This window comes from Ornithorhynchus anatinus, chromosome 11 (assembly GCF_004115215.2).
Source record: "Ornithorhynchus anatinus isolate Pmale09 chromosome 11, mOrnAna1.pri.v4, whole genome shotgun sequence".
NCBI classification, from domain to species: domain Eukaryota; kingdom Metazoa; phylum Chordata; class Mammalia; order Monotremata; family Ornithorhynchidae; genus Ornithorhynchus; species Ornithorhynchus anatinus.
Window position 1 is genome coordinate 59,671,965 of NC_041738.1, and position 26,309 is coordinate 59,698,273.

The 26,309-nt window shown below is 53.8% G+C and overlaps 1 protein-coding gene across 1 annotated transcript; it reads right to left on the reverse strand.

Moving 5' to 3' along the window:
• Positions 1-454: 454 nt before the first annotated feature.
• Positions 455-26,103, reverse strand: PPP1R9B (protein phosphatase 1 regulatory subunit 9B). The gene is made up of 10 exons (XM_029074914.1): positions 24,817-26,103; positions 19,907-20,039; positions 18,767-18,887; positions 14,954-15,058; positions 9,604-9,739; positions 5,474-5,626; positions 4,638-4,691; positions 4,229-4,458; positions 3,481-3,577; positions 455-2,228 (listed from the first exon to the last, which is right to left on the reverse strand). Exons 1-10 carry the CDS (start codon positions 26,086-26,088, stop codon positions 2,175-2,177), a joined length of 2,355 nt encoding a protein of 784 aa, XP_028930747.1. The 5' UTR covers positions 26,089-26,103; the 3' UTR covers positions 455-2,174.
• Positions 26,104-26,309: the final 206 nt, after the last annotated feature.

Consider the following 26,309-nt stretch of genomic DNA (forward strand, 5'->3'; position numbering starts at 1 on the left):
GGATCTGGGTTCTAATCTTAGGCAAGTCATTTCACTTCTCTGAGCCTCAGTTACCTCCTCTGTAAAATGGAGATTAAGAGGGTGAGCCCCATGTGGGAAAGGGACTGCATTAAATCTGATTAACTTGTATCTACCCCAGTGCTTGGCACATAGTAAATTTTTAACAACTACCATAATTTATTATTATTATTATTAGTGGGTTTCTCTAGGCCGTAAGTGGCCACTCGTGGCTTCTCTAGGCCACGATGATTCCCACCTCTGCTGCAGTTTCCACCATAATGGAAAGGGAGAGGTCCCCCTCTTCCCTGGATCCACCTCAAACACCCAAACCCTTCCCATCTCACTGCTCTCCCCTCTCCATGACCACTCCCCCTGCCCACCCCTACCTCTCCTTCCCTCCCTCCTTCCCACCTGCCCATCTCCCCCGACCCCGGCAGGAAGGAAGGAGTCAAGGTGGAGGCACATGAGGGGCCTGTTTATCGAGAATGACTTGACCAAGGACTTAGCATTACAAAACCAAGACCAGTACATACATACATATATATATATATATTATATACAGACACGCTAGGCCCCGGCCAGGGGGATCAGAAAAATATCCAGTCCCCAACCCTCCCCCTTCCCCTGCTTGCCCTCCCCCACCTCCCCCCAGGGTCTCCCAGTTGATCCCAGTGGCTGTTGGGGCTGCTGGGATCCAGTTTGGGGGGGAAGGTGGCAAAGGAGGGGTAGACCCCCGCCCCCTTCTCATCCTGAGGCCTGCACCCTAGGGAATACTGACTGGTGGGTTATTTACAGAGGAGCTGTGGGAAGGGGATGGGCACATTTTCACTTAAAAACCCACTGTACCCTGGGGCAAGGGGATGTGAGGGGCACCGGGAGGGGGCACCCAGCTGCCCAGAACCGGAGAGAGGTATTGGGGTGGGCAGGGGAGATAACCAAGTCTAGAGCTGGCATGTCAGAGGCAAAGGAGATGACGCCCCCCCCCCCCCAGCCCTACCCCCCAGCTCCTTCTGGGACCCTCAGCCGAGAGAGTAGAGTTGGGTGTTTGTTGAGTGGGTGGGGGGGATTTCAGGGACTCCTAGAGAAGGAGACTTTCTTGAGAAAGCAGGCTGTGGGCAACCCTCCTTCTCTCCTTTCCTTCCCCTCCCCCATGACGTTGAGCAAAGCCAGAGACTCAAACCAATAGCATAGAGGGAGGGACCAGGGCTTGGCCCCTAGCCTGGGGCTAACGCCAGCCAGTCTACCCTGGTCAGGCCCCGAGGAGTCCACGTCAACCCTGCCCAACACCCCCATCTCTCCATCCCCCCAGTCTGCCACCCCACTTTCTTCTTCTCTCTCCTCAAAGGTGGCCTGGGTGGAGCAGCCCAGAGATGGGACTGGAGAATGATAATAACAATAATAGCAATAATAATAATTATTAATAATAATAATAATAATAACGATGATGGTAATAACAACACGAAGAATAATGTCTGTTTGGCACATTGCCGGTGTGTTCTAGGGAGGGGCCTGGGAGAAGCCGGTAGCAGGGGGCAGTGAGGATCCCCTCCTTTCCTCCCTCTATGGCCACTTTCACCCCAGAGTCTGGGGAGGGGGCAGGGGGAAAGGGGGCATGGCAGGGTGAGAGGGGCAGGCCGGGGGCAATGAGGGGAGGGGAGATCAGAACAGAGGTGGGGCTGGAAGCGGCAGTGCTAGGGGAGAGGAAGGAACGAAAAGTCAAAGTTCAAGAGAGCAACCCCTCTCCCGCCACCCATGGCAGTCGAGGACGCTTCTGTAGTCCGTGAGCCTAGAGGGGGGCAGGGGGCACAACCAGCAGCCCCCAGGGACCCCCCCTCACTCCGGCTTCAGTCTAGAGATGATGGCTGTAAGTCTCGGGGCACACCCGGTCACCTGTCCACTCCGGGGCTCGGACGAGGCTCCGGCCTGGAGGGCAGGCGAGGGGCGGGCAGACCTCCCAGAGGGCATCGCTGGAGCGGCACATCCATCGAAGAGAAGCCGCTGTGAGCAGCAAACGGGAGATTTTCCCAGAGAGCCCAGGGGCTGGAGGGGGGCGGGGAGGGTGGGGGTAGGGGGTGGGGAGCCTGTCCCCTTGGGCGTTGGGGGCTGGCTGGTGGGGTGAGGGAGGGGGAATCGTCCAACAGGTTGGGCTAAGGTTGGTTTGGTTCTTCAGGGTTTTAAGTCGAATTAGAATTTCTCAGTGTTTGCAGACTGTTCTCCAAATCCGAGATCTGAAAAAAACACAAATAGGAAAGATAAGTCTCTGCTCAGGATTGGGCTGGGAGCATGGGGGGCACAGAGAGAGGGGACACAGTGGGCACTGGGGTGTACAGGGCATAGTGGGAGGACAGAGACACTGGGAACAGTTTGGGGAAGGGGGCACAGGATCCATGCTCCAGAAGGCATGGAAAAAAATGTGAGCCCGTTATTGGGTAGGGATTGTCTCTATTTGTTGCCGAATTGTACTTTCCAAGCACTTAGTACAGTGCTCTGTACACAGTAAGCACTCAATAAATATGATTGAATGAATTAATGAATGGAGGCTTCCAGATCTCTTGGGAGGCCCTCCACTGGTTTCCTGATCCACAGGGACGGATGAGGACTCTGCATTAGAATGAGGAGGAGGACACACAAATTCATGAAACATTCCATATTTTCCCCTGATTTACTCCCCTTGCTCTTACCCCCTCCTGGCTCCACAACATTTATGTACGTATCTTTACTATTATTTATTTGTATAGATGTCTGTCTCCCCACATCTAGACTGTAAACTCACTGTGGGCATGGAATATCACTGTTTATAATAATAATAATAATGGTATTTGCTAAATGCTTACTATGTGCCAAGCACTGTTCTAAGCACTGGGGTAGATACAGGGTAATCAGGTTGTCCCACATGGGGCTCACACTTTTAATGCCCATTTTACAGATGAGGTAACAGAGGCACAGAGAAGTTAAGTGACTTGCCCAAGGTCACAAAGCAGACAAGTGGCGGAGACGGGATTAGAACCCATGTCCTCTGACTCCTAAGCCATGTGTATTGGACTTTCCCAAGTACTTAGTACAGTGCTCTTCATACAATAAGTGCTCAATAAATATGACTGAATTAATTAATTAATGAGGAGGAGGAGAGAAGAATGAGGTGGAGGAGGAAAAGGAGGAGGTGGAGGAGGAAGAGGTAGGAGATGGGGTGTTGTTGAGACAGCCATGTCGCCCCCAATAACCATGATCCAAATCACACAGGCTCAGCCCCGTGTGTCTCCTCAGGAGGCCAGAGAGGTGAGGGCAAGAGGGGTCTAAAATTGCCCGTCCTTCCAGGTTCACCCAGGTGATATGCATCTCCACCCTACAGCAGGGCAGTGCCCTGTGGTGCCAAGCTGGGTCCAGTTCTGCAAGCTCAGTGCTTACCTTGGACTGGATGGTGCCCGGCAGTGACGCCTACAATGACCCTGCAGTGACCCCAGCAGTGACCTAGCTCCTCACCTTCTCTCTCAGCTTGTCCGTCTCCTCCTTGTGGGCCAGTTCCGCCTCCTCCAGCACCCGCCTCTGGGCAGTCTCCTTCTTCAGGAACTCGATTTCCCTGGTACAAGAGGGAAGGGGGATAGGCAGGCCAGGGGTCTGGACCTTTGTCAGCATCCAGCAAAACCACCCAGCCTCAGAATACCCTCTACCAGCCCCTGGTTCTCTCGGCTGCTGGAGCAGGGCGAGACCAGGACCTGGGGTCTCATCCCCACTGAGGGTTGTGTGTCTTGTCTCTGGAATCCAAGGATTACTGTTGGAGAGAACACTCCCAAATATCCCGCTTTCCAGGGGAACTTAAACTTGATCTCAGCCCCCAGGATTCCCACAATCCCACTCCCCTCCCTCCGCCTGGCCCACCCTGTTCCCCGTCATAGCCCTCCCATGCTTTACTACTACTAATAATAATAATTACAGTATTTGATAAGTGCTTACTATGTGCCAAGCACTGTTCTAAGCGCAAGGGTAGATATAAGGCAATCAAGTTGGACACAGTCCCTGTCCCACAAGGGGCTCACAGTCTTAATCTCTATTTTACAGCTGAGGTAACTGAGGCCCAGAGAAGTTCAGTGACTTGCCCAAGCTCACACAGCAGACATGTGGCAGAGCCAGGATTAGAACCCACATCCTTTGACTTCCAGGCCTGTGCTCTTTCCATTAGGCCACACCTGCTCCCCACTATGACGCGTGTCCCTCCCATTAACCCACATACTTCTGCTGATACTCTTTGATGAGTCGCTTGGCCTTGCTGTACTTGCGTTCCAGGGTCTGGTACTGGGCCTGGGTCTCCTTGAGGTGCTCGTCCACTGCCTGGCACAGGCTCTGAGCCTCCATCCAGTAGCCCTCCAGCTTCTCCATGCGCTCCTTGTTCTCCTCCACACTCTGTTCCAACTGCGTCTTCTCCGCCCTCCAACGCGCCTTCTCCTGCTCGATGGTCTGGAGCTGGGGTGGGAGGGCAAGGGTGGACAGTGGCTGGGGAGGTCTGAGGGCAAGAGGACCAGTAGCGGGAGGTCCCGCCCTCCCTGGGGCTCTGGAACTATGGTGGAGGCCACAAGGGAGTGAGGGATGGGGGCGCTCGCTGAGGGTGTTACCCAATGGTCACCCCACTCCCCACAGCTCACCTTTCTCTTCAACTGCTGGATCTCTGCCTCGGTGACAGCATGCTTGATCTGGAGCTGCCAAGGAGGGGTGGACAGAGCACTCAGTCCAATGCCCCAGTGGGGCCACTGGAGCCCCATGCCTGCTCCTGGGTTTGCCAGGCAACCACGCTCCACCCCAGAAGCAGCTGTATCTCCTTTTTTTAATTCTGGCATTAATACTATGTGCCAGACACTGGACTAAGCGCTGGGCTGGGTACAAGGTAATCAGGTTGGACACAGTCCCTGTCCCACATAGGGCTCACAGTCTTAATCTCCATTCTACAGGTAACTGAGGGACAGGGAAGTGAAGTGACTTGCCCGAGTTCACACAGCAGGCAAAGAGCAGAGCTGGGATTAGAAAGTTCTATCCACTAGGCCATGCTGCTTCTCTCCTGGGCAGAATCAGTCAGTCAATCATATTTACTCAGCACTTACTGTGTGCACAGCACTGTATTAAGAGCTTGGGAGAATACAATATAGCAGTATAACAGACACATTCCCTTCCCTCAGTGAGTCTAGAGGGGGAGGCAGACATTAATATAAAAGAATTACAGATATGTATGTAAGTGCTGTGGGGCTGGGAGGGGGGATGAAAGGGAGCAAGTTAGGGGGAGGCAGAAGGGAGTTGAAGTAAAGGAAAGGAGAGCTTAGTTAGAGAAGGCTTCTTGGAGGAGATGTGCCTTCAGTAAGGAGCATCAAGAGGGAAGAGGCAGTGGAGTGGGGTGGGGGAGTTGGAGGTGGGCCAACAGGGGGTACCACCCTCCCCTGGCTCCTGCTTCCTGGGCTACAGGTCTTCCCCCGAACCCCACACTTCTCACCTCTTTGAATTTGTGCACCAGTTTCTCGGGGTCCATCTCGACAGGGGACAGCATGTCTTCGTTCTCTGCCAGCTCAAACACCTCGATGGCCATCTCGCTGCTCGGGAACATAGGGCTCATCTCATCCTCCTCATCGGTGGCATATTCACCCGTCTGCGGAGAAAGAAATGAGGTGTGGCGAGGTGTGAGGGGCTCAGGGTCACCACGCCCTCCGCAGGGATCCAATCACTATTATGATCGTTTAGGTACTTATTAATCAATCGATCAGTCAAGAGCATTTTCTGAGCCCCTACTGTGAGCGCTGTACTAAGCGTTTGGGAGAGTGCAGTAGAATTTTTGAACATGATCCCTGCCCTTAAGGAGCTTACTTGAGATGGGAAGACAGGCACTTAAATAAATTACAGTCAGGAAGGATGTATTTAATGGAGTATCAAGATATGTACCTAAGTGTTAAGGGCGGTGTGAGAATTTAAGTGCTTAGAAGGCTCAGAGGGACTGAGGTGGTACTTAGGAGATAGATACAAGATGGGGGAGATTAAAGATTAATCGGGGAAGGCCTCCTGAAGGGTTTTGAAGTTGGGGAGAGCTTTGCTCTGCTGGATGTGAAGGGGGAGGAAGTCCCAGGCAATCAATCAATAAGGAGGGAGGGGCTGAGCCAAGACGACTCCAATAGAAGAGTTGAGAATAAGGCACAGTGAGCAGTCTAGCTTGCCTTCGCTGCCTCTTCCAGAGACAGAGGAGTGAGTTGTGAACTAATTTGACAGCTGCTAGTGCTTAATCTGCTCCAACACTGTACTAAGTGCAGGGGTAAATACAAGATAATCTGATCAGACTCATTCCCTTGCCCCACATGGGGTTTATAGTCTAAGAGGTAGAGAGAGCTGAAGATCTTATCCCCAATTTATGAGGAAATGGGCCCAGAGTGGTTAAGTGATTTGCCCTAAGACACACAGCAGGACAGCTGGCAGAGCTGGGGTTAGGAGAAGCAGCGTGGCCTAGGGGGAAAACACAAGCCTGAAAGTCAGAAGAACAAAATGGCACTCCTCATCTTCCTACTTAAATCCTATCCTCCCCGGCTTTCTTATCACCTTAGACAACACCACCATCTTCCCTGTATCACAAGACAGATCATCTTTAGAATCTGCCCTTTTCTAATAATAATAATAACAGCACTTGTTAAATGTTTACTGTGGGCCAAGCACTAGGGTAGATACAAGATTATCAGGTTCTACCTGAGGCTCACAGTCTAAACAGGAGGGAGAACAAGTAATGATTCCCCATTTTCCAGGGATACAGAGAAGTTAAGTCACTTGTTCAAAGACACAGAGAGGCAAATAGAGGAGCCGGAGTTAGAAACCAGGTCCTCTAACTCCCAGACCTGGGCTCTTTCCATTAGGCCACACTGCTTCTCTCCATCCAAACTACTTCCACGCTGATACAAGCAACTCATCATTTCCCATCTTGACTCCTGAACCAGCCTCTTTGCTGAATCCCTGCCTCCTGTCTCTTCCCTCCTCAGTCCATACTTTACTCTGCTGCCCGGATCTTATTTCTGAAAAAAAGTTCAATACGCATCTTCCCACTCCTCAAGAACCTCCAGCAGTTGCCCATCCACCTCCATATCAAACAGAAACTCCTTATCATCAGCTTTAAGACAATCAGCTCTCTTTCGTCCTACCTTACCTCGCTGATGTCCTATTGCAACCCAAACCATATACTTCACCCCTCTAACTCCAAACTACTCTCTGTACCTCAATCTCATCTATCATGTTGCTGATCCCTACCGCACATCCTCTCTCTGGCTCAGAACTCCCTCCCCCTTCACATCTGACAGACCGCCTCTCTCCCCACCTTCAAAGCCCTAGTAAAATCACATCTCCAAAGCGCTTTCCCTCATGTTCTTGTTCTTGTCTGTCCGTCTCCCCCGATTAGACTGTAAGCCCGTCAAACGGCAGGGACTGTCTCTATCTGTTGCCGACTTGTTCATCCCAAGCGCTTAGTACAGTGCTCTGCACATAGTAAGCGCTCAATAAATACTATTGAATGAATGAATGAATTTCCCTTACCTGCCCTCCCCTCTGCTTCATCTATGCATTTAAGGATGTATCCCTTAAACACTTTGATATTTACCCCAACTCCACAGCCCTTATATTCATGTCCTTATTCTCTACTATTTTCCCTATCTGTAATTTATTTTAATGCCTGTCTCCCTTTTAGACTGTAAGCTCCTTGTGGGCAGGAATCATGTCTACCAACTTTTTTGTATTATACTTTCCCAAGTGCTTAAAACAGAGCACTGCGCTCAGTAAGTGCTCAAAAAATGCCATTGATTCATTGATTGTCTACATTTCCTGATCTGTAAAATGGAGATTTAAAGCTTGTCCTCCCTCCTTCTACCAATTCTAATGTATTATACTCTCCCAAGCGCTTAGTACAGTGCTCTGTATGCAGTAAATGCTCAATAAATACCATGATTGATTATCACTAGTCAATCACGTTTATTGAGCACTTGCTGTGTTCAGAGCACTGTATTACTGATCTTGGGTCTTCATAACCACTCATGCCACATACCCACCCTTTCCCCATCTTCAGTGCCTTCCTGAAATACCACCTCTTTCAGGAGGCCTTCCCCAATTAATTATCCTTCTCTTGCATCACTTAACTACCATCTCAGCACTTAAGCACTCACAGCCCTCTGTTGCACCTAAGTGCCAATCGATTTTCTGTCCTCTAGAATTTAAGCACCCATTTATCCCCTTATGCACCTTCCCATTTTCTTGTAATAACCAATCGCATTCCTCCTCCCATTCCAAATTTCGGATCTGTCTCTCCCATCAGAGGATAAGCTCCTTGAAGATAGAGACCATGTCTTCTACCCCTACTGGATCCTTCCAAGAACCCCATATCAATCAAATCAATCATATTTATTGAGCACTTATTGTGTTCGGAGCACTGTACTGTAGAGTACTGTACATTGCCGTCGATGAATTGTGGGGAAGTGCATAGTCCCCTAGACTGTAATCTCCTTGTGGACAGAGAACATGTCTACTGTATTATACTCTCCCAAGTGCCTACTACAGTACTCTACCCACAATAAGTGAGCAATAAATTCCTCTGATTGATTTTTTATTACTGAATTTGTTAAGTATTTACTATGTGCCAGGCACTGTACTAAGCATAGGGGTAAATACAAGCTAATCGGATTAGACAAAGTCTTAACTCCCATTTTATAGATGAGAAAACTGAGGCACAGAGAAGTTAAGTGACTTGCCCAAAGTCACAAAGCAGAACCAGGTCCTCCTGACTCCAGGACTATGTTCTATCCACTAATTGATTAAACAAATACTATTGATTTACTATCTAGATTGTAAGCTCAATGTGGGCAGGGAATGTGTCTGTCATATTTTGTGTTCTCTCCCAAGCACTTACATTACAGTGCCCTTCACACAGCAGGCGATCAATAAATATGATTGATTGATATTGATTGTGGATTAAGGTGAATTGTGGATTAATGTCTGTCTCCCCCTCTGGACTATAAACTCATTATGGGCAGGAAATGTGTCTGCTAATTCTGTTGTATTGTACTCTCCCAAGCACTTAGTACAGTGCTCTGCACATAATAAACTGATTGATTGATGGTACTGCACACCAGAGAGGGAGGCTTCGATTGGGTAATAATAATTAATAATAATTGTGGTATTTGTTAAGAGCTTTACTATGTCCCAAGCACTGTACTAAGGTAGACACAAGATAACCAAGTCCCACATGGAGCTCACAGCCTAACTAGTGGGAAGCACAGGTATTGAATCCCCATTTTACAGATGTGGTTACTGAAGAACTGAGAAGTTAATAATAAAAATAATAACCATGGCCTTTGCTAATCTCTTACTATGTGCCATGCACTGTTCTAAGTACCGGGGTAGATACAAGGTAATCAGGTTGTTCCCACGTGGGAGGTCACAGTCTTTATCCCCAAGTTAAATGTTAAGTGGAATTAAGTGACTTGTCCAAGGTCACACAGCAGTTAAGTGGCGGAGATGAGATTAGAACCCAGGTCCTCCTGACTCCACTAATGTCCCGCGGTGCCGGGTGCAGCCACCAGGGGGCGCAGCTCACCGCCCCGGCGTTACCTCCTCGTCGTCCTCTGCGTATTGGGCGTATCTCTGCTCCATCATCTCCCTCTGCCACCTCTCCTGCTCCAGGGTCTGTTGGATGAGCTGCGCCACCTCGCTCTGCTCGCCCGGCCTCTCCCGGCCAATCAGGAACCTGCGAGGCAGTGAGGGGTCAGAAGTCCCACCCACATAGAGATCTAGCCCCTCCCCCCCGCCCCAAACTGGGGGGTCAGTCTCCCCAGCAGGGGCAGAGGGGATCAGGGCTGAGGAAGGGCAGTTCACCAGGTTTCGCTTCTGCCACTGCCCCTTCTCTCATTCTGCCTCCCCCTTGGTCTCCCCTGTCTTCCCCTTAGTGGATCCTGGTCAGAGGAAGGGTTGGGAGTGGGCGGAGAAGAGGGTGATTCATTCATTCAATTATATTTATTGAGCGCTTACTGTGTGCACAGCACTGTACTAAGCGCTTGGAAAGTACAATTCAGCAATAAAGAGACACAATCCCTGCCCACAATGGGCTGTCAGTCTAGAAGGGGGGAGACAGACATCAAAACAAGTAAACAGGCATCAGTAGCATCAATATAAATAGAATTATAAATATATACAAATCAAAACAAGTAGAATTACACATATGTACATATATACACAAGTGATGTGAGACAGGGAAGGGGGGTAGAGCAAAGGGAGAGAGTTGGGGCAATGGGAAGGGGAGGGGGAGCTGAGGAAAAGGGAGGCTTTGTCTGGGAAGGCCTCTTGGAGGAGATGAGCCTTCAGTAGGGCTTTGAAGGGGACAGCATGATTGGCGGATTTGAGGAGGAAGGGCATTCCAGACCAGAGGTAGGACATGGGCCAGGGGCCAACGGCGGGACAGGCGACAACAAGGCACTGTGAGAAGATTAGCACCAGTGGAGCCGAATGTGAAGGCTGGGATGTAGAAGGAGAGAAGGGAGGTGAGGTAGGAGGGGACAAGATTATGGAGAGCTTTAAAGTCCATAGTGAGGAGTTTTTGCTTGATATGGAGGTTGATAGGCAATCACTGGAGATTTTTGAGGAGAGGGGTGACATCATCATAATAATAATAATAATAATGATGATGGTATGTGTTAACCACTTACTATGTGGCAAGCACTGTTCTAAGTACTGGGGTAGATACAAGGTGATCAGGTTGTCCCATTTGGGGCTCACAGTCTTAATCCCCATTTTACAGATGAGGTAACTAAAGCACAGAGAAGTTAAGTGACTTGCCCAAAATCACCCAGCAGACATGTGGCAGAGGTGGGATTAGAACCCATGACCTCTGACTCCCAAGCCCATGCTCTTGCCACTAAGCCACAGTGCTCCTGGACATACCCAGAACGTTTCTGTAGAAAGATAATCCAGGCAGCAGATTGAAATACAGACTAAAGTGGAGAGAGATAGCGGGTTGGCAGGTCAGAAAGGATGCTGATGCAGTAATCCAATAGGGATAGGATGAGTATTTATACTAACGTGGTAGCAGTTTGGATGGAGAGAAAAGGGTAGATCTTGGAGATGTTGTGAAGGTGAGACTGGCAGGCCTTGGTGACGGACTAGATAGGTGAGATGAATGAGAGAGCGGAGCCAAGGATGACACCAAGATTGCGGAATTGTGAGATGGGAAGGATGGAAGTGCCGTCCACAGCGATGAGAAAGTCATGGAAAGGACAGGGTTTGGGAAGGAAGATAAGGAGCTCTGTCTTGGACATGTTGAGTGTTAGGTGGTGAGAGGACATCCAAGTAGAGATGTCCTGAAGGCAGGAGGAGACGTGAGCCTGGAGGGAGGGAGAGAGAACAGGGGAGGAGATATAGATTTGGGTATCATCCGCATAGAGATGATACTTGAAGACATGGGAGCGAATGAGTTCACCAAGGGAGTGAATGTAAATGGAGAATAGAAGGGGACCAAGTACTGGCCCCTGAGGAAGCCCTACAGTTAGGGGTTGGGAGGGGGAGGAGAAGTCCACAAAGGAGACTGAGAATGAATGGTCAAAAAGATAAGAGGAGAACAAGGAGAGAACACAGTCAGTGAAGGAGATGGTCAACAGGGTCAAAGGCAGCTGAGAGGTCGAGGAGGATGAGGGTGGAGTAGGAGCTGTTGGATTTGGCAAGAAGGAGGTCATTGGTGACCTTTGAGGGGGTGGTTTCAGCGGGTCCTAATTTTATACTGTCATTTCTCAGATAAATCTGATCTTGACTTCATTCACACTAATAATAGTAATCATTGTGGTATGTGTTAAGCACTTACTATGTGCCAAACACTGTACTAAGTGCAGGTGAAAAGCAAATCAGTTTAAACACAGTCCCAGTCCCATATGAAGCTCACAGTCTCCATCCCCATTTTACAGATGAGGTAACTGAGGCACCGAGAAGTAAAGCGACTTGCCCAAGGTCACACAGCAGGCACATGGAGGAGTCAGGATTAGAACCCATGACCTTTTGACTCCTACGCCTGTGTTCTATCCATTATGCCACGCTGCTTCTCCCAGGTGACAGCCAGCTTCCCTCAGTAATCTGCTGTTGCCTTTTAAATCTTCTGGCTATGGGACAGGTAGCTAAAAGTCCCTCCCTCTGAGTTGAGGTCACCATCATCACCATCACCATGCTGCCCATTAGCTCCTTCCCAGCAGCTTTCAGAGCACAAATGGCCCCAGAGACTCAAAGCACTTAACAGAGTGGTATAAATGACTCCGTTAGCTCTGCAGCAGGGGGATGCTTAGAGAGGAAGAGGAGGAGAAAGAGGAGGAGGGGTAACAGGAGGAGCAGGGAGAAACAGAAGGATCTGGTTTCTAATCCCGGCTCTGCCACTTGTCTATTGGGTGACCTTGGGCGAGTCACTTAACTTCTCGTGCCTCAGTTACCTCAACTGCAAAATGGGTATTAAGACAGTGAGCCCCTAGTGGCACATGGACTGTGTCCAACCTGATTAGTGTGCACTTACCCCAGTGTTTAGTACAGAGCTTGGCACATAGTAAGTGCTGAACAAATACCATTAAAAAAATAATAAAAGGATGATCTGGGAATTGAACTCTGGCACCAGGGCACACAGGACCTGCCCCTGACCCCTTTCCCATTGACAAGAGGAGAGTTCAGATCCTCTTCCCCCTGGACTGAGAGTCAGGACCCCCAGGATCCCCAGGACCCCCAGAATCAGACCCCTAACCATTTGTGTCTCTACAGCTCAGGCTGGGAAGCCACAGGTGATGGCAAGGAGCAAACAAGATGCCAGACAGCACGAAAATGAACATGGCAACCTGTGGGGCAATTGGAGGGTGGGGGGTGATTGAAGGGTGGGGTTTAGTGGCTGGAGTGAAAGCCTATGGGTCTGATGAAGGACCTAGAGGCAGGAGGCTGGCCCAGGTGACTTCCCTGGGTTTCCCCCAGCCCTGCGGAGCTACAGGAAGGGGAGGGGAGATGTTGACATTGAGATTAGCAGCAGGAGGAAATGGCTGGTGGCCCTAGCTTCCCCTCATCACGCCCCCCCCAGCTTCCTGCTTCCCTCCATTGGTCCCCTCCCCTCCCCGCCACCGACCCCCACCCGCCCCAGCTTCCTGCTTCCTTCAGCTTCCCATCCCAGAGGGTGGGGGTTGACAGTTTGTAGTGGAGGTGAAAGGAACTGGACACCCCAAGCCGCTCCTCCTCCGAACCTGGGTGGAGGACAGAGTTGGGGCCCGACAAACCAGGGGTAAAGGGTACAGAATGGAATGATGGGATCTGGGGGGGAAGGTCCTGGGTCACCAGACCCGCAGAATCTCCAACACCTAGGGCGTGGAATGTGAGGTTTATTTCTGGATGAGACTAGAGAGCTCACTGCTAGGTTTGTTGTTTGTTCTGTTTATGGTATTTGTTAAGAGCTTTCTATGTGCCAGGCACTGTTCTAAGGACTGGGGTAGGTACAAGTTAATCAGGTTGGACATAGTCCCTGTTCCACATGGAACTCACAGTCTTAATCCACATTTTGCGGATGAGGGAACTGAGGGACAGAGAAAGGAAGTGACTTGCCCAAGGTCACACAGCAGACAAGAGGCGGAGCTGAGATTAGAACCCAGACGTGGCAAAATCGGAGCTCAAAAGACAGCAGATCTGGGCAGAGGCCACCGTGCTGGATACCCTCCCATGGCCCCGAGGCAGCTCCCAGGGACTTGCCAGCAGTGCTCCAGGCACCAGAGTGGTGACCATGTTCCCAAAGGACTCTCGCAACATCGCTGACCAAATCCAGGCTGCAGGCCCCAGACCCAGGCTGCTCTGGATGGTAAAACCCAGTCCTCGGGATTGGAGGAGACAGGAGTGGCGGGGTATAGGTAAAGAAAATGATACATCAATGTCAGTGCCATTTAAGCCCTCTGGCCTATGGGTGAGGAAGGAAAGGGGGAGGTTTGGGGTTAAGGGGTAGTGGAGAGGAGTGAGGGTTATCTGTCTTCTATGTGGCTAGGCTTTATGGCTAGGCTAGTCTAGGCTTCAGGCTTTGAGACAAACTGAGGCTGGGGAGAGGAAGGACAGGAAGTGGGGGAAAGGAAGAACAGGAAGTGGGGGAGAGGAAGGACAGGAGGCTGGGGGGAGGGAGGATAGAAGTTTGGGGAGAGAGAGGAAAGGAGGCAGAAGGAAAGGGGGGATAGGAGGCATGTGAGATGGAGGACAGGAGCCAGGGGAGAGTGAAGTTGGGAGGGAGAGGGAGAGGGAAGATGGGAGGTAAAGAGAGAGCGGGGGGGAGACCAATGGAGGGAAGGAAGTAGGGGGAAAGAGAGGGCAGGAGGGAGGGAAGAGGGAAGACAGGAGGCTGGGGAGAGGGAAGACAGGAGGGAGAGGGAGGGAAAAGTGTAGGGGGAAAAGGAGGGCAGGAGGCTGGGGAGAGAGAGAACAGGAGACTGCGGAGAGGGAAGAAAAGGGGCAGGGGACAGGGAAGATGGGGGAGGGGAGAAGGAAGACAGGAGACTGGGGAGAGGGAAGACAGGAGGGATAGGGAGGGAAGGAGGTAGGGGGAAAGGGAGGACAGGAAGCTGGAGAGAGGGAGGGCAGGAGGGAGAGGGAGGACAGGATCTGAGGAGAGGGAGGGATAGAAGGTTGAGGAGAGGGAAGACAGAAGGCAGAAGGATAGGGAGGGAAGGAGATTGATAGGGGGAAGGAGGTAGGGGGAAATAAAGGGCAGGAGGCTGAGGAGAAGGAGGACAGGAGGCAGGGGGAGAGGGGACCCTTAGCCATCTCATACTTCCAGAAACCCAGACCTCCTTCTTCTGTCTACAAAGGGAAACAGAGTTCCAGGGACAGGAGCAGAGCTGGGATGGACTGGGGTAGGACAGGGGTTGGACCTGCGGGTCAACCCTGACTACCAGTCACCCTCCCCTCCCCTCAGTTCTCATACCTCACTTGTCCCTTGGTGTTTCTCAGCACAGATGCGGCGAAACTCTGCGTCACCCCAACCAGGCTGGTGCCATCCACCTCCACGATAAGGTCATTCACCTGGATCCTAGGGTGGGGTCAGGTCAAGGGTCAGGTCAGAGGTCCACCCACTCTCCCCCACCGGACCTAGCGTTCTGCGTACTATCTACTCACTCTATTATGCTCTCCCAAGTATGCAGTTCAGTGCTCTGCACTCAACAAGCATTCCATAAATACCATGGATGGACTGATTGATTGGTAACACGAGATAGGAATTTCAGTAGTGTTGGGAGCCCCCACTTGCAGCTGCAGGCTGATTCCCTTTCCCCCAACCTCCTCAGGGTGGCCACTCTATCATACCACCTCTCCCAGAAGCAGTATCGCACTCAGTCCCCGACAATCAGTGGCACACATATATATTCGTTTAGCAATTACTCTGTGCCGAACACTGTGCTAAGCACTGCGGTAGATACAAGACACTCCACTAGGACATAGTCCCTGTCCTACATGGAGCTCAAAGTCTAAGGTACAGCAGCCTGGCCTAGCGGAAAGAGCAAGGACCTGGGAATCAGAGGACCTGGGCTCTAACTCCAGCTCTGCCACTTGCCTGCCATGTGATCTTGGGCAAGTCACTTAACTTCTCAATGCCTCAGTTTCCTCTTTTTTGGGTCTCCTGACTCTCAGCCTGTTCTCTTTCTTCTTCCTCTTAAAGGCAGTCTCGGACACCCTCAACCTCAACACACACACATCAATACTCACACAACACAAGCAGAGTCCTAGGTACCTAGATTTAGAGAGCTTACAAACACACATACACAAACACATACAGTTGTGTAGATGTAATCCTGGCCATATGGCTCCAGGACAGAGAGCCACCACACACCAGAGTAAGGACACCCGTTAGACACTAACCAGTCTGCCCAGTCGCTGGGGACCCAGGCCCAGAGACCCCGGCAACGGACCAGCCCACACCACACACCACTCTAGGATATGTACAGACCCATACTCCAGTGTGCCCACTTGCAGCTCTGTATTCTGCCCATGCAACTGTGCCAGTAGAAGCAGAGGGCCCCCGGCGGGCATATGAAGCAGCATGGCCTAGTGGAAAGAGCCCAGGCCTGGGAGGAAGAGGACCTGAGTTCTAATCCTGTCTCTGCCATGTGCCTAGTATGTTACCTTGGCCAAATCACTCAATTTTTCTGTGCCTCAGTTTCCTCATCTGCAAAATGGGGATTCAACACCTGTTCTCCCTCCTATTTAGACTTTGAGACTCAAGTGGGATCTGATTATCTTGTGTCTACTCCAACGCTTAGTAGTGCTTGGCACGTAACAAGCACTTAGCAAAAACCACAGTTCCTATTATGGGCTCAGGCAATGCTCAAACTCTAATGCAGATGGCATATTCACTCACCCATGCTCCTCATTTGCTTCTTCCATATATGCACACATACATGCAACACATGAACCCACAAACGTGTCCGGAGACAGAGATGCACAGTCACATGCCAGGCACACTCCGCAGTCTCGCACAACCACCATATGTCCTTGCAGAAACACACACATACACACATCCTCATACCCACTCCTGGACACCGGATTGCCACCCCCCGCAACATGACACACACCCTCTGACTGGTTCTTTCGCTTCCATTTCTGCGTGGAAGTGGGAGAGACCCTAAGCACAGACTAGGGTTGGGACTGACCAAATATAACCAGGCCAAGGTTGGGGTTGACTAAAGGTGACCTAAGCACGGGCCAGGGTTGGGGCTGACTGAAGATGACCGAGCCAGAAGCGCCGTGGCTTAGCAGACAGTGTATGGGCTTGGGAGTCAGAGGTTGTGGCTTCTAATCCTGTCTCTGCCACCTGACAGCTGGGTAACTTTGCTCAAGTCACTCAACTTCTCTGTTACGCCTCAGTTATCCATAAAATGGGGATTAAGACTGTTAGCCCCCCATGGGACAACCTGAATACCTTGTATCTACCTCAGTGCTTAGGCTTCGCACATAGTAAGCATTTAACAAATACCATTATTATTATTATCTACCCCAGCGCTTAGAACAGCACTTGGCATAAAGTAAGAGTTTAACAAGTACCATTAGGGTTAGGGCAGACTAAAGATGGCCAGGGTCATGACCAGGCTAGTGTGTTACTGCTACTTCTAAGTGCTTCGTTCAGGTGCTCTGCACACGGTTAGTGCTCAATAAAGACTGTTGACTGATTGCCTCTCCGGTCCATCCCAAGTGGGAGGATCCAGCCTAGGCCGGACCTCTGGCTCTAGAGATGATGGCTTGCCCAGGAATTCCCATGAGGAAACAGAGGAAGCAGCCCACTGGAAACAACTCACACCCACAACACACCCACACCTGCATACACAGACATACCCGCACACAAACAGATACACCCTCACACACGGACACAAAGAGACACAAACAATAATAACTGTGGTATTTGTTAAGCACTTACTATGTGCTAAGCATTGGTCTAATCACTGGGACAGATACAAGATAACCAAGTGGGACAAGACTAAGAAGAGGGAGGAGTATTGAATCCCCATTTTGTAGATGAGGGAACTGAGGAACAGAGAGGTTAAGTGACTTCCCCAAGGTCACACATCAAGGTAAGTGACTGAGCTGGGATCAGAACCCTTCAAATGTGAAGCAGCGTGGCTCAGTGGAAAGAGCATGGGCTTTGAAGTCAGAGGTCATGGGTTCGAATCCCAGCTCGGCCCCTTGTCAGCTGTGTGACTTTGGGCAAGTCACTTAACTTCTCGGTGCCTCAGTTACCTAATCTGTAAAATGGGGATTAAGACTGTGAGTCCCACTTGGGACAACCTGATTCCCTGTGTCTACCCCAGCGCTTAGAACAGTGCTCGGCACATAGTAAGCGCTTAAATACCAACATTATTATTCTTATTATTATTAACCCTAGTCCTCTGACTCCTTGGCAGTAGATACGTACATAAGCATATTCATACACCGACACACACATACCAGCCTCACAGGCACAGAATCATGGCAGATCCAACAACGGTACCCACATGCTGAAACTCCCAGGCTGCCCATGAATGCACAACTCCATTAGCCCATAGAACACCTATCTAAAGGCCCTTAGTCAACAACTAAGAATGCACAAAGCCAACCGGGTCTCTCCCAGACACAGCCCCCATGGCCACCACAATTTCCCTGAGAAGTGGCCACCACAATTTCCCTGAGAAGCCTAGGTACGTGCACAACTCCACGATTTAGACTCTGTGTCCTCCAGCCTTCCCCACAGCTCTCCCATTTTGCAGACACACAATTCAACGTTTTGCAGACCAGCATTTTGCAGACACACAATTCAACGTTTTGCAGACCAGCATTTTGCAGACACACAATTCAGTCATGCCAGAACAGATGTGCACATACACAAACACACTCATACCTCTCGTCCCCATCCAACCACCCTTCAACTGGATCCAGCACCCTCACAACTGAGGGTTACACAACATACACCGCAAGCCCAACTAACACCGCTAACCTGTCTACACTGCCCCTCCATATCTAGTCTCTTTCCACACACAACCTTCAGGCTGGGGCACACTGTGCATGCTGGTCCTGGCAACAGTGAAGACCTTCTCCAACCTAACCCCACTCCTGCCCAGTCTTCCCGAGTGTGACCAGGGTCGGTGCCCCAGTGCCACCCCATAAGGACCACTCAGGGTGATGCCAGCCGGGTTTCCACCCGTTGCCCACCGTTGCCTCTCCAAAGGGGCCTTGAGACTAGGTGGGGCAGGATCAGGGAGGCGGGGTGTATTACCTGCCATCCCGGTGGGCAGCGCCGCCGTCGGTCACTGTCTTGACGAAGATGCCCAGTTTCTCCAGCCCCATGTCGGCTCCAGCGCCCATGCCAATGATGCTGATGCCCAGGCCCTCTGAGTCTGCAGGGGTGGCATGGGGTGGGAAGCTTCAGCACAACCCAGTGGGTGCCCACAAAGCCCGGGGGAGAGGTGGGTGGATGGGTGAACCAAACTGGCTTCAGCAGGGAATGGGTGCTGGGGGCCAGGGGTCGAGGCAGCAAGCAAGGAGGGCAGAGAGGATGGGGGGCACAGGGACGATGAAGAGACGAGGTGGGCAGGTGGGGATTGACTCAACCTTGCATGGAGGCAGGAGGAGTCTGGACTGGTAGGGGTGAGAAGAGGGGGGCGAGGAAGAGGCCGACAGAGGTGGGCATGGAGAGGCTGTGGGGAGATGCCAGCTGCAGGCGTCCAGGGAAATGGGATTAAAACAGCACTGCTTCATGGGGAACCTGAAAGCTGGGGTCCCTTGAGAGCCCATCATGGACGTATTGGGGCCAATTCCACCTACTCAAAAGCCTGGGTGCTTCTGATCCCCCTTTCGGGAGGCCCCCTCCCCACCCATGCTGAGTTGGGCTTGTGCAGGTGTGTGTGTGAGGGTGGGTGGGTGTGTATGCCAGCCAGGGATTTCCCCTACTCCCTCTCCCTTCTGCGTCAGTCCTTGCATTTAGATCTGTACCTGTTAAGCACTTGATAATCACCTCCACCCTCAGCCCTACAGCAGTTATGTCCATATCCGTAATTTATATTGCCTGTCTCTCCCTCTAGACCGTAAGCTCACTGTGGGCAGAAAACATGTCCACAATCACTCTAGACTGTAAGATCTTCGTAGGCATGGAATGTGTCTGGTTATTATTATATTGTACTCTCCCAAGCGCTTAGTACAGTGCTCTGCACACAATAAGCATGCAATAAATATGATTGAATGAATAAATAAATGTTGTACTCTCCTGAGCACTCTGCACACAATAAATGATATAGATTGATTAAGTAGGGAGAGGGTGGGAAAAGGGGCAGGGAGGGAAGGGAAGAGGGTTGGTCCTCCACCCTCTCCCTCATCCCTGGCCCTGACTCTTAGCCCCAGCCCCCCAACCCAGTCCCACCTTTTTCTAACTCCACAGGGAACAGCTCCAGGCGTTCCACTCGTTTCTCCAGCTCGTACTCGGCCGAGGCAGCCATGGGGTCTACATCCTCATTGCGACGGTCGTAGTCTTCGTTGGAATAAGTGCTGAACACCTGGAGGAGGTGGCAGGAGACAGGTGTCAGGGGATGAGGTTCAGGGCGGGAGGGGGTGGGCAAGGAGAGAGGGAGAGGCCAGGGGGTTGGGCCCAGAAAGGGAAGGAAGGGGGGGGCAGACAGAGAGGGTGTGAGGGAGGGGGCAGGGGGTGGGGACCAGACAAGGAGGGAGGGAGGGAGTGGGAGGAGTGGGTCCCAGATGGGGAGGGAGGGGCTGGGGGTAGGGCCCAGATGGGAAGGGAGTTAGGGGCCGGGGGTGGGGCCTAGACAGAGAAAGGTGTGAAGGTGGGACCAGGGGAAGGGCTCCAGACAGGAAGGGGAGGGAGGGAGGGAAGGGGCAGCCTGGAGGTGGAGTGTAGACAAGAAAGGGAGGGGCCAGAGAAGGCACAGGCCACAAGGAGGCAGGGTCTGGACAGGGAAGGGAGGGAGCAGCCAGGGGACGGGACAGGGAAGGGCTAGTCTCCACCCCCACTCATATCTAACCCCATCAGCCCTTTACTCCTCTGATCTGCTTGGGTCTGGCTCCCCCAAGGTTCTTGGCAAGGGAAATCCTGGCATAGGAGCCCGGGTACAAAGAAGTGGTGGGGTGTGTGTGTGTGTGTGTGTGTGTGTGTGTGTGAATGTGTGAGCTTGTGTGTGTGTGTGTTGGGGGGGTGTTAAGGGAGGGGAGAAGTAGGATTGGACTGGAGGGAATTGAGTGGGAGAGAAGAACAAGGAGAGAGATGGGGGCAGATGGAAAGAGGCAGAGAGATGAAAAAAAAACCCTGAAGATATGGAGAGATGGGAAGACAAATACTGTGGCCTAGAGGAAAAAGTATGGGCCTCAGAGTCCGGAGACCTGGGTTCTAATCCAGGCTTGTCTCCCTGTCTTCTGGGTGACCTTGGACAAGTCACTTCACCTCTCTGTGCCTCAGTTTCCTAATTGGTAATATGGGGATTAAATACCTGTTCTTCCTCTTAATTAGACTGTGAGCCCCATATGGAACAGTAACTGTGTCTGATCTGATGATGTTGAATCTATCCCAGCATTTAGTAAACTACTTGATGCATAATAAGCACTTAATAAATACCACAATCCATATTAGGAGGAGAGGGTGTCAGGGAGGGATAAGGAGGGGGAGCATAGGGGGTGCACAAGAAAGAAAGAGGAGAAAAACTGGTGGAGGAGAAAGAATGATAAGAGCAGGGAAGAAGCACCGTGGCCTAGTGGAAAGAGCCTGGGCTTGGGAGTCGGAGGGCCTGCCATTCTCTAATCCCCTCTCTGCCATTCCTCTGCTGTGTGACCTTGGGCAAGCCATTTCACTTCTCTGTGCCTCTGTTTATCTCATCTATAAAATGAGGATTAAGACTGTGAGTCCCACGTGGGACATTAGCAGCATCCAATCGGATTAGTTTGTATCCTCCCCAATGCTTAGAACAGTGCCAGGCACATAGCAAATGCTTAACAAATACCTTTTTTTTAAAAAAAAAAAAAGGAATGAGCGGGGAGGGAGGTGAGGAAGTCAAGGAATGGAGGGTGGTAGCAGGGAGAGTCTCGGCCGGTGAGTCGGCTCGGTGGAGAAAGCAGGACGGGGGAGGAGAGGCAAAGAAGGAAAAAAGAGGAGAGCAGATGTGAGACAAAGTGGGTGGATGAAAGTGGACATGGAAGACTTGGAGCCCCAGGCTGACCCCCATGATTAACCCAGTCCTCCCAACACCTTCATATCGACCCCACCCTGGATTAGGGGCGGGCACAGAGGGGATGTTTGGGGGAAGCTCTTTGAAGGGTAGAGAGACGGGGATCACATTGGCACCCCTACAGTGCCAGCCTCTCTGCGGGCTCCCAAAGCCCTCCCCAACACGGGGCCAGTTTGGGAAGAGCCACAGATAGGAGAGATAGGGAAGAGGGGCATAGGTGCCCTGATATAACTCTGCCCGCCTCCCCGAGGCCAGATGTCTTTGCCCCCTCCCCTATCACTGCCGCTGCCAGCAGTGCCACCCGCCCGCCCACTCCGCTGCCAGGCTGTGCGGGGGCTGGCTGCTCCCGGGCCCGACTGGGGGTGCTCATTGTGGCACATTAATGAGCACCGTCCCGGACTCCACACGGTGGCATTTGCATGTTTCACCGCTGCCAGCGACAGGCTGGCAGAGTGGTGCCAGCTGGGGGTGAGGGACAGGGAGGGGGGAGGGTGGGTGGAAAGAGTTTTTCCCCTTTCTGCCCTGCCCCCCACCCCCGTCTTTCCCTCCCCACACTGGGATCAGAGGAGATTCCTACCGGGTAATCCAGACCCCTGGGCCCCATGCTCAATGGAAATGGTCTTTGGGCCTCAGTTTTCCGCTTGCAGGTGGGAATTAAGGAGGTCAGAAGGGAAGGTGCAGCTGGGAGGAGGGGAAATATCCAAACAAAGGTTGAGGGGCCCGGTAATGTTTAAAGGTCAAAGGCTCCGAAGCCCCAGAAGCAAATCCAGCCCCCCTTTGGCCTACAGCCCAGCCGGCATGCTATGGGTGTGAAGCGGGCACATGGAGGTGAGACCTTGGGGGTTTGACCCTTGAATCCCTTGATGGGTTGTTCGTGGGTGGAGACTGATGGGAAGAGGGCCAGGGTGGGAACCTTAGCATCTTTGTGTACCCAGGGAAGGCGGAGGGCAGTGCCGAGAGCCAGATCCCCAGACCCTCCAACCAGTCTCTGGGAAGAGGAGGGCTGGTCCTAGTCAGGGATGTCGCTATGGAAACTCCCATCAAATCTCAGGGATGCTAGAAACTGGTTCCGGGTGACACAGGCATGGATGTCCTTCCTGATCTCCTGGATTCCCAGTTTAAGGGCTGGCTTCTCCCAGGCCTCTCTCCAGCCCCTCTGAGGCACAGCTGGGCATTTAAAAGCCGTCCTCTCAGGGACCTGTTCCAGTGCCTCCCTTCCCCTCTCACATCTAAAGATAATAATAATAATCATGGTGTTTGTTAAGTGCTTACTATGTTCCAGGCCCTGTTCAAAGTGCTGGGGTAAATACAAGCTAATCAGGTTGGACACGGTCCCTGTCCCACATGGGGCTCACGGTCTTCATCCCCATTTTGCAGATGAGGGAACTGAGGCCCAGAGAAGTGAAGTGATTTGCCCAAGGTCACACAGCAGGCGAGTGGCAGAGCTGGAATTAGAACCCAAGTCCTTCTGACTCCCAGGCCCATGCTCTATCCACCATGCTACAGTGCCTCTAAGGATCCCAAAGCCATTCCAGGGTCCTGTGGGATTTGGTGAAGAGGGAGAGGAGGGAGGGGTCCCCTGAGGAGGAAGAGGACCTAGGCCCCAGCTCTCTGGCTTACCCTTCTTAGTTTAGTTTCCGCACCTAGTTCTTCCCTCCCACCCTGTCTCATTGCAGAGGCATGAGAGCCTTCTCCTCCGCAGCCAGCCCCAGGGGTGGTGTCAGGACTCCCCAGCCCTAGTCATTCAGCTGCCCAGCCGACAAGGCAGAGAGGCCTCTGGTACCAGTGTCAGTAGACAGAAATAGAGGGTCACTGCCAGCCCCCACACGGGTCAGCCCCTGGCTCTTCCCCACATCCCTGGCTCGAGATACAGGCTGGGGTTTCCCAGCTGGGATCCTGGCGCTGGCTCCCACGTACTGCTTGAGGCCCCCATCCCTTAAGGCTCTCAAAGTGCCAACCCTATGCCCCCTCCTGCCCTGAGACCACGGAAATGAGGCGAGGGTTCCCTCCAGGCCTGCAGAAGTCTGAGGCCTGAGGCGGTCAAGTCATGTGATGGCTCTCTGCCGGCCTGTCCAACTTCCCCTTTCATTTCTGCACACAGAAGCTGGGGTAGGGTAGTGGATGCTGCCTCCCTCAGCCTGCACCCCTCCCCCAACCCTGCCCCTCTGGACTCTGGGACAACGGCTGAGGGGCGAAGGGGACAGAGCTGGGCTCCCGATCTCCTCCAACACTCCTCACGCCAGTGGACGGTGGACTAGGGGCCCAGGATGGAGAAGGGGTTCAGGGTAGAATGCCACAGGACCTAGGGGCCCAGGGCCCCTGGCAGGGCAGGGGGAGGCCGGTGGGAAACCGGAGGTGACGGGCCATCAGAAGGGGCATGCCAAACCCGGTGGGAAGGGGCAGCCGGGGCTGGAGTGGGAGTTCCCTCCTGGCCCTCCCGTGCCACCCCCTAGCTCAGCTGGCCCCTAGGATGGGCAAGGGCTGCCCTCAGTCCAGGTCTAGGGTTTTGCAGGGGACAGAGGGGCACAGGGGCCACTGATGCCCACCACGGGCAACTGCAGGAACCCCGTGAGAGCCACTCGAGGGCGCTCCTCCTTTCCCTTCTCTCTCCCTTCCTCCCTTCCTCTTGCCAAGGGGGAGATGGGGGTTGCCATTAGGTCGCTGGGGAAGGGGGTGAGGACAGCCAAGGTAGAAATGGGCTCCTCAGCGGAGTGAGCAGCATCTGGCTGGATGCCAGGATGCTACCTGCCTCGCTCTTGGCACTGCACAGAGGGGCAAAGGCAGGTCAGGTTTAGGGCTGGGGCAAGGAGAGAAGGGGGCTAGGCCAGGCAGTGGTGACCAGCCCCAGCCGCAGCGCCCCCCACCCTTCTTCTCTCGCCAGGGGGGACCGAGTCACTTGGGGATGGGAGGCTGGGCCTGTGGGGAGGACCCCTGTCCACATACAAGCCCCCCAAACACTCATACGCACACACAGAATTCAAACCAGCTCTGGGCAGAGCCGGCAAGGGTCCTAGTAAGGAGGGAGGGATGGAGGGGGGCTTCTGGAGCTGGTGGGGACGGGGTGGGGGGGTAAAGAGGGGGAGGGCGGTGGAAGACAGACCTGGATGGGCGCCGTGCTGAAGTGGATGCGGCGGTTGCGGCCCGGCTCCTCCTCCTCTTCCTCCTCGGACAGGCCGGGGATCTCCAGGCAGCTGGACTCGGGCTCGTAGGGGGCCTCGGCCTCCTCCTCCTCGTCCAGCCCGCTGCCCCCCGAGTCCTCCCCCAGCCCCCCGCTGTAGGCGCTCACGTCCACCAGCTCGGCCTCGGAGAAGTCCTCCGGCGCCGGTCCCTCGGCCTTCCCGGCCCCCTCCTCTTGGTCATCCCCGGCGGCCGGCGCGGTGGCGGGGGCGGGGGCGGCGGTGGGGGCGGCGGGGGGCTGGACGCCGGGCCCGCCCCCGTTCTCCAGAGCGGCGTGGACCGTGACCTCGGCCCGGACGGCCTCCCCCGGGCCCCCCGGGGCCCCCTCCCCTTCCGAGTCCCCGCTCTCCTCCACCTCCACGGGCTTGATCTTCCGCACCTCGCGACCCTGGGCGGGGGTCCCGGGGGCTTCTGCGGGCCGCCCGGCCCCCGCCTTCCCGGAGCCCCGCTCGGCCTCTCCGGGCCCGGCGAGGGCGGGGGGCGGCGGCGGGAAGCCCCGGGCCCGCTTGCCGGCGAGCTTGGGCCCGAAGACCCCGGGCCCGCGGTGTAAGGTGTTCCTCAGGTCGGCCTTCTCGAAGACGGCGCTGAGCTGGCTGACGGTGGGCGACACGGCCTCGGGGTCCAGCTTGTCCAGGGCCTCGGTGCTGCCGTTGAAGCGCACCACCACGTCCAGCCGGCGGGCCTGCAGGCCGGCCCGCTCCTTCCTCAGCAGCAGCCGGGAGGCCGCCTCCTTCTCCTGCGAACTCTCCTCGAAGATCCTGCGGGTCTCCTGCAGCTTGGAGGGCGGCTGAGCCGGCTTGGCGTCGAACCGGCTGACCCGCTCCGACACGCTGGTGCTCAGCTTGAGCAGGGCGCCCGGGGCGGCGGGGTCGTGCCGGCTGCTGGGCCGGGGCAGCGACAGCCGCAAGGACCGGTCGTGGGGCCTGGGGGGCTCCCCGGGCCCCGGGCCCGGCGCCCCCGCCTCGCCCCCTCCCGGCCCGGCCGTCCCCATCTGCAAAAACATGTTCTTGATGCGGTGCACGTTGGAGCCGTATTTCTTATTGGGGTTCTTGGCCGCCGGTTCGTCCGCGCCGGGTCCATCCTTGGGGGTCTTCAGGCCCTGGACCCCGGCCTCGTAGGCGCTGCGGTGGGGGGACGAGCTCCGCAAAGGACCCCCGCCCGCGGGGCTGGAGGCGTGGGGCTCCGTCTTCATCATAGTTGGGCGGGTGGGGGTGGGGAGGGGGGGGTGGGGAGGGGGACCCCGGACGCCCCCCCCTCCTCTCGCCCGGGCTGACGGCGGCGAGGCCCGGTTCCAGCTCACATCCTCCGGCCCCGGCGGTGTCGGAGCCGGGAGCCGGGAGCCGGGAGCCGGGAGCCGGGTCCTCCCCCCCGTCCCCTCCCCGGGGCTCCGGGCCCCCTCCCCCCCAAAGCCCCCAG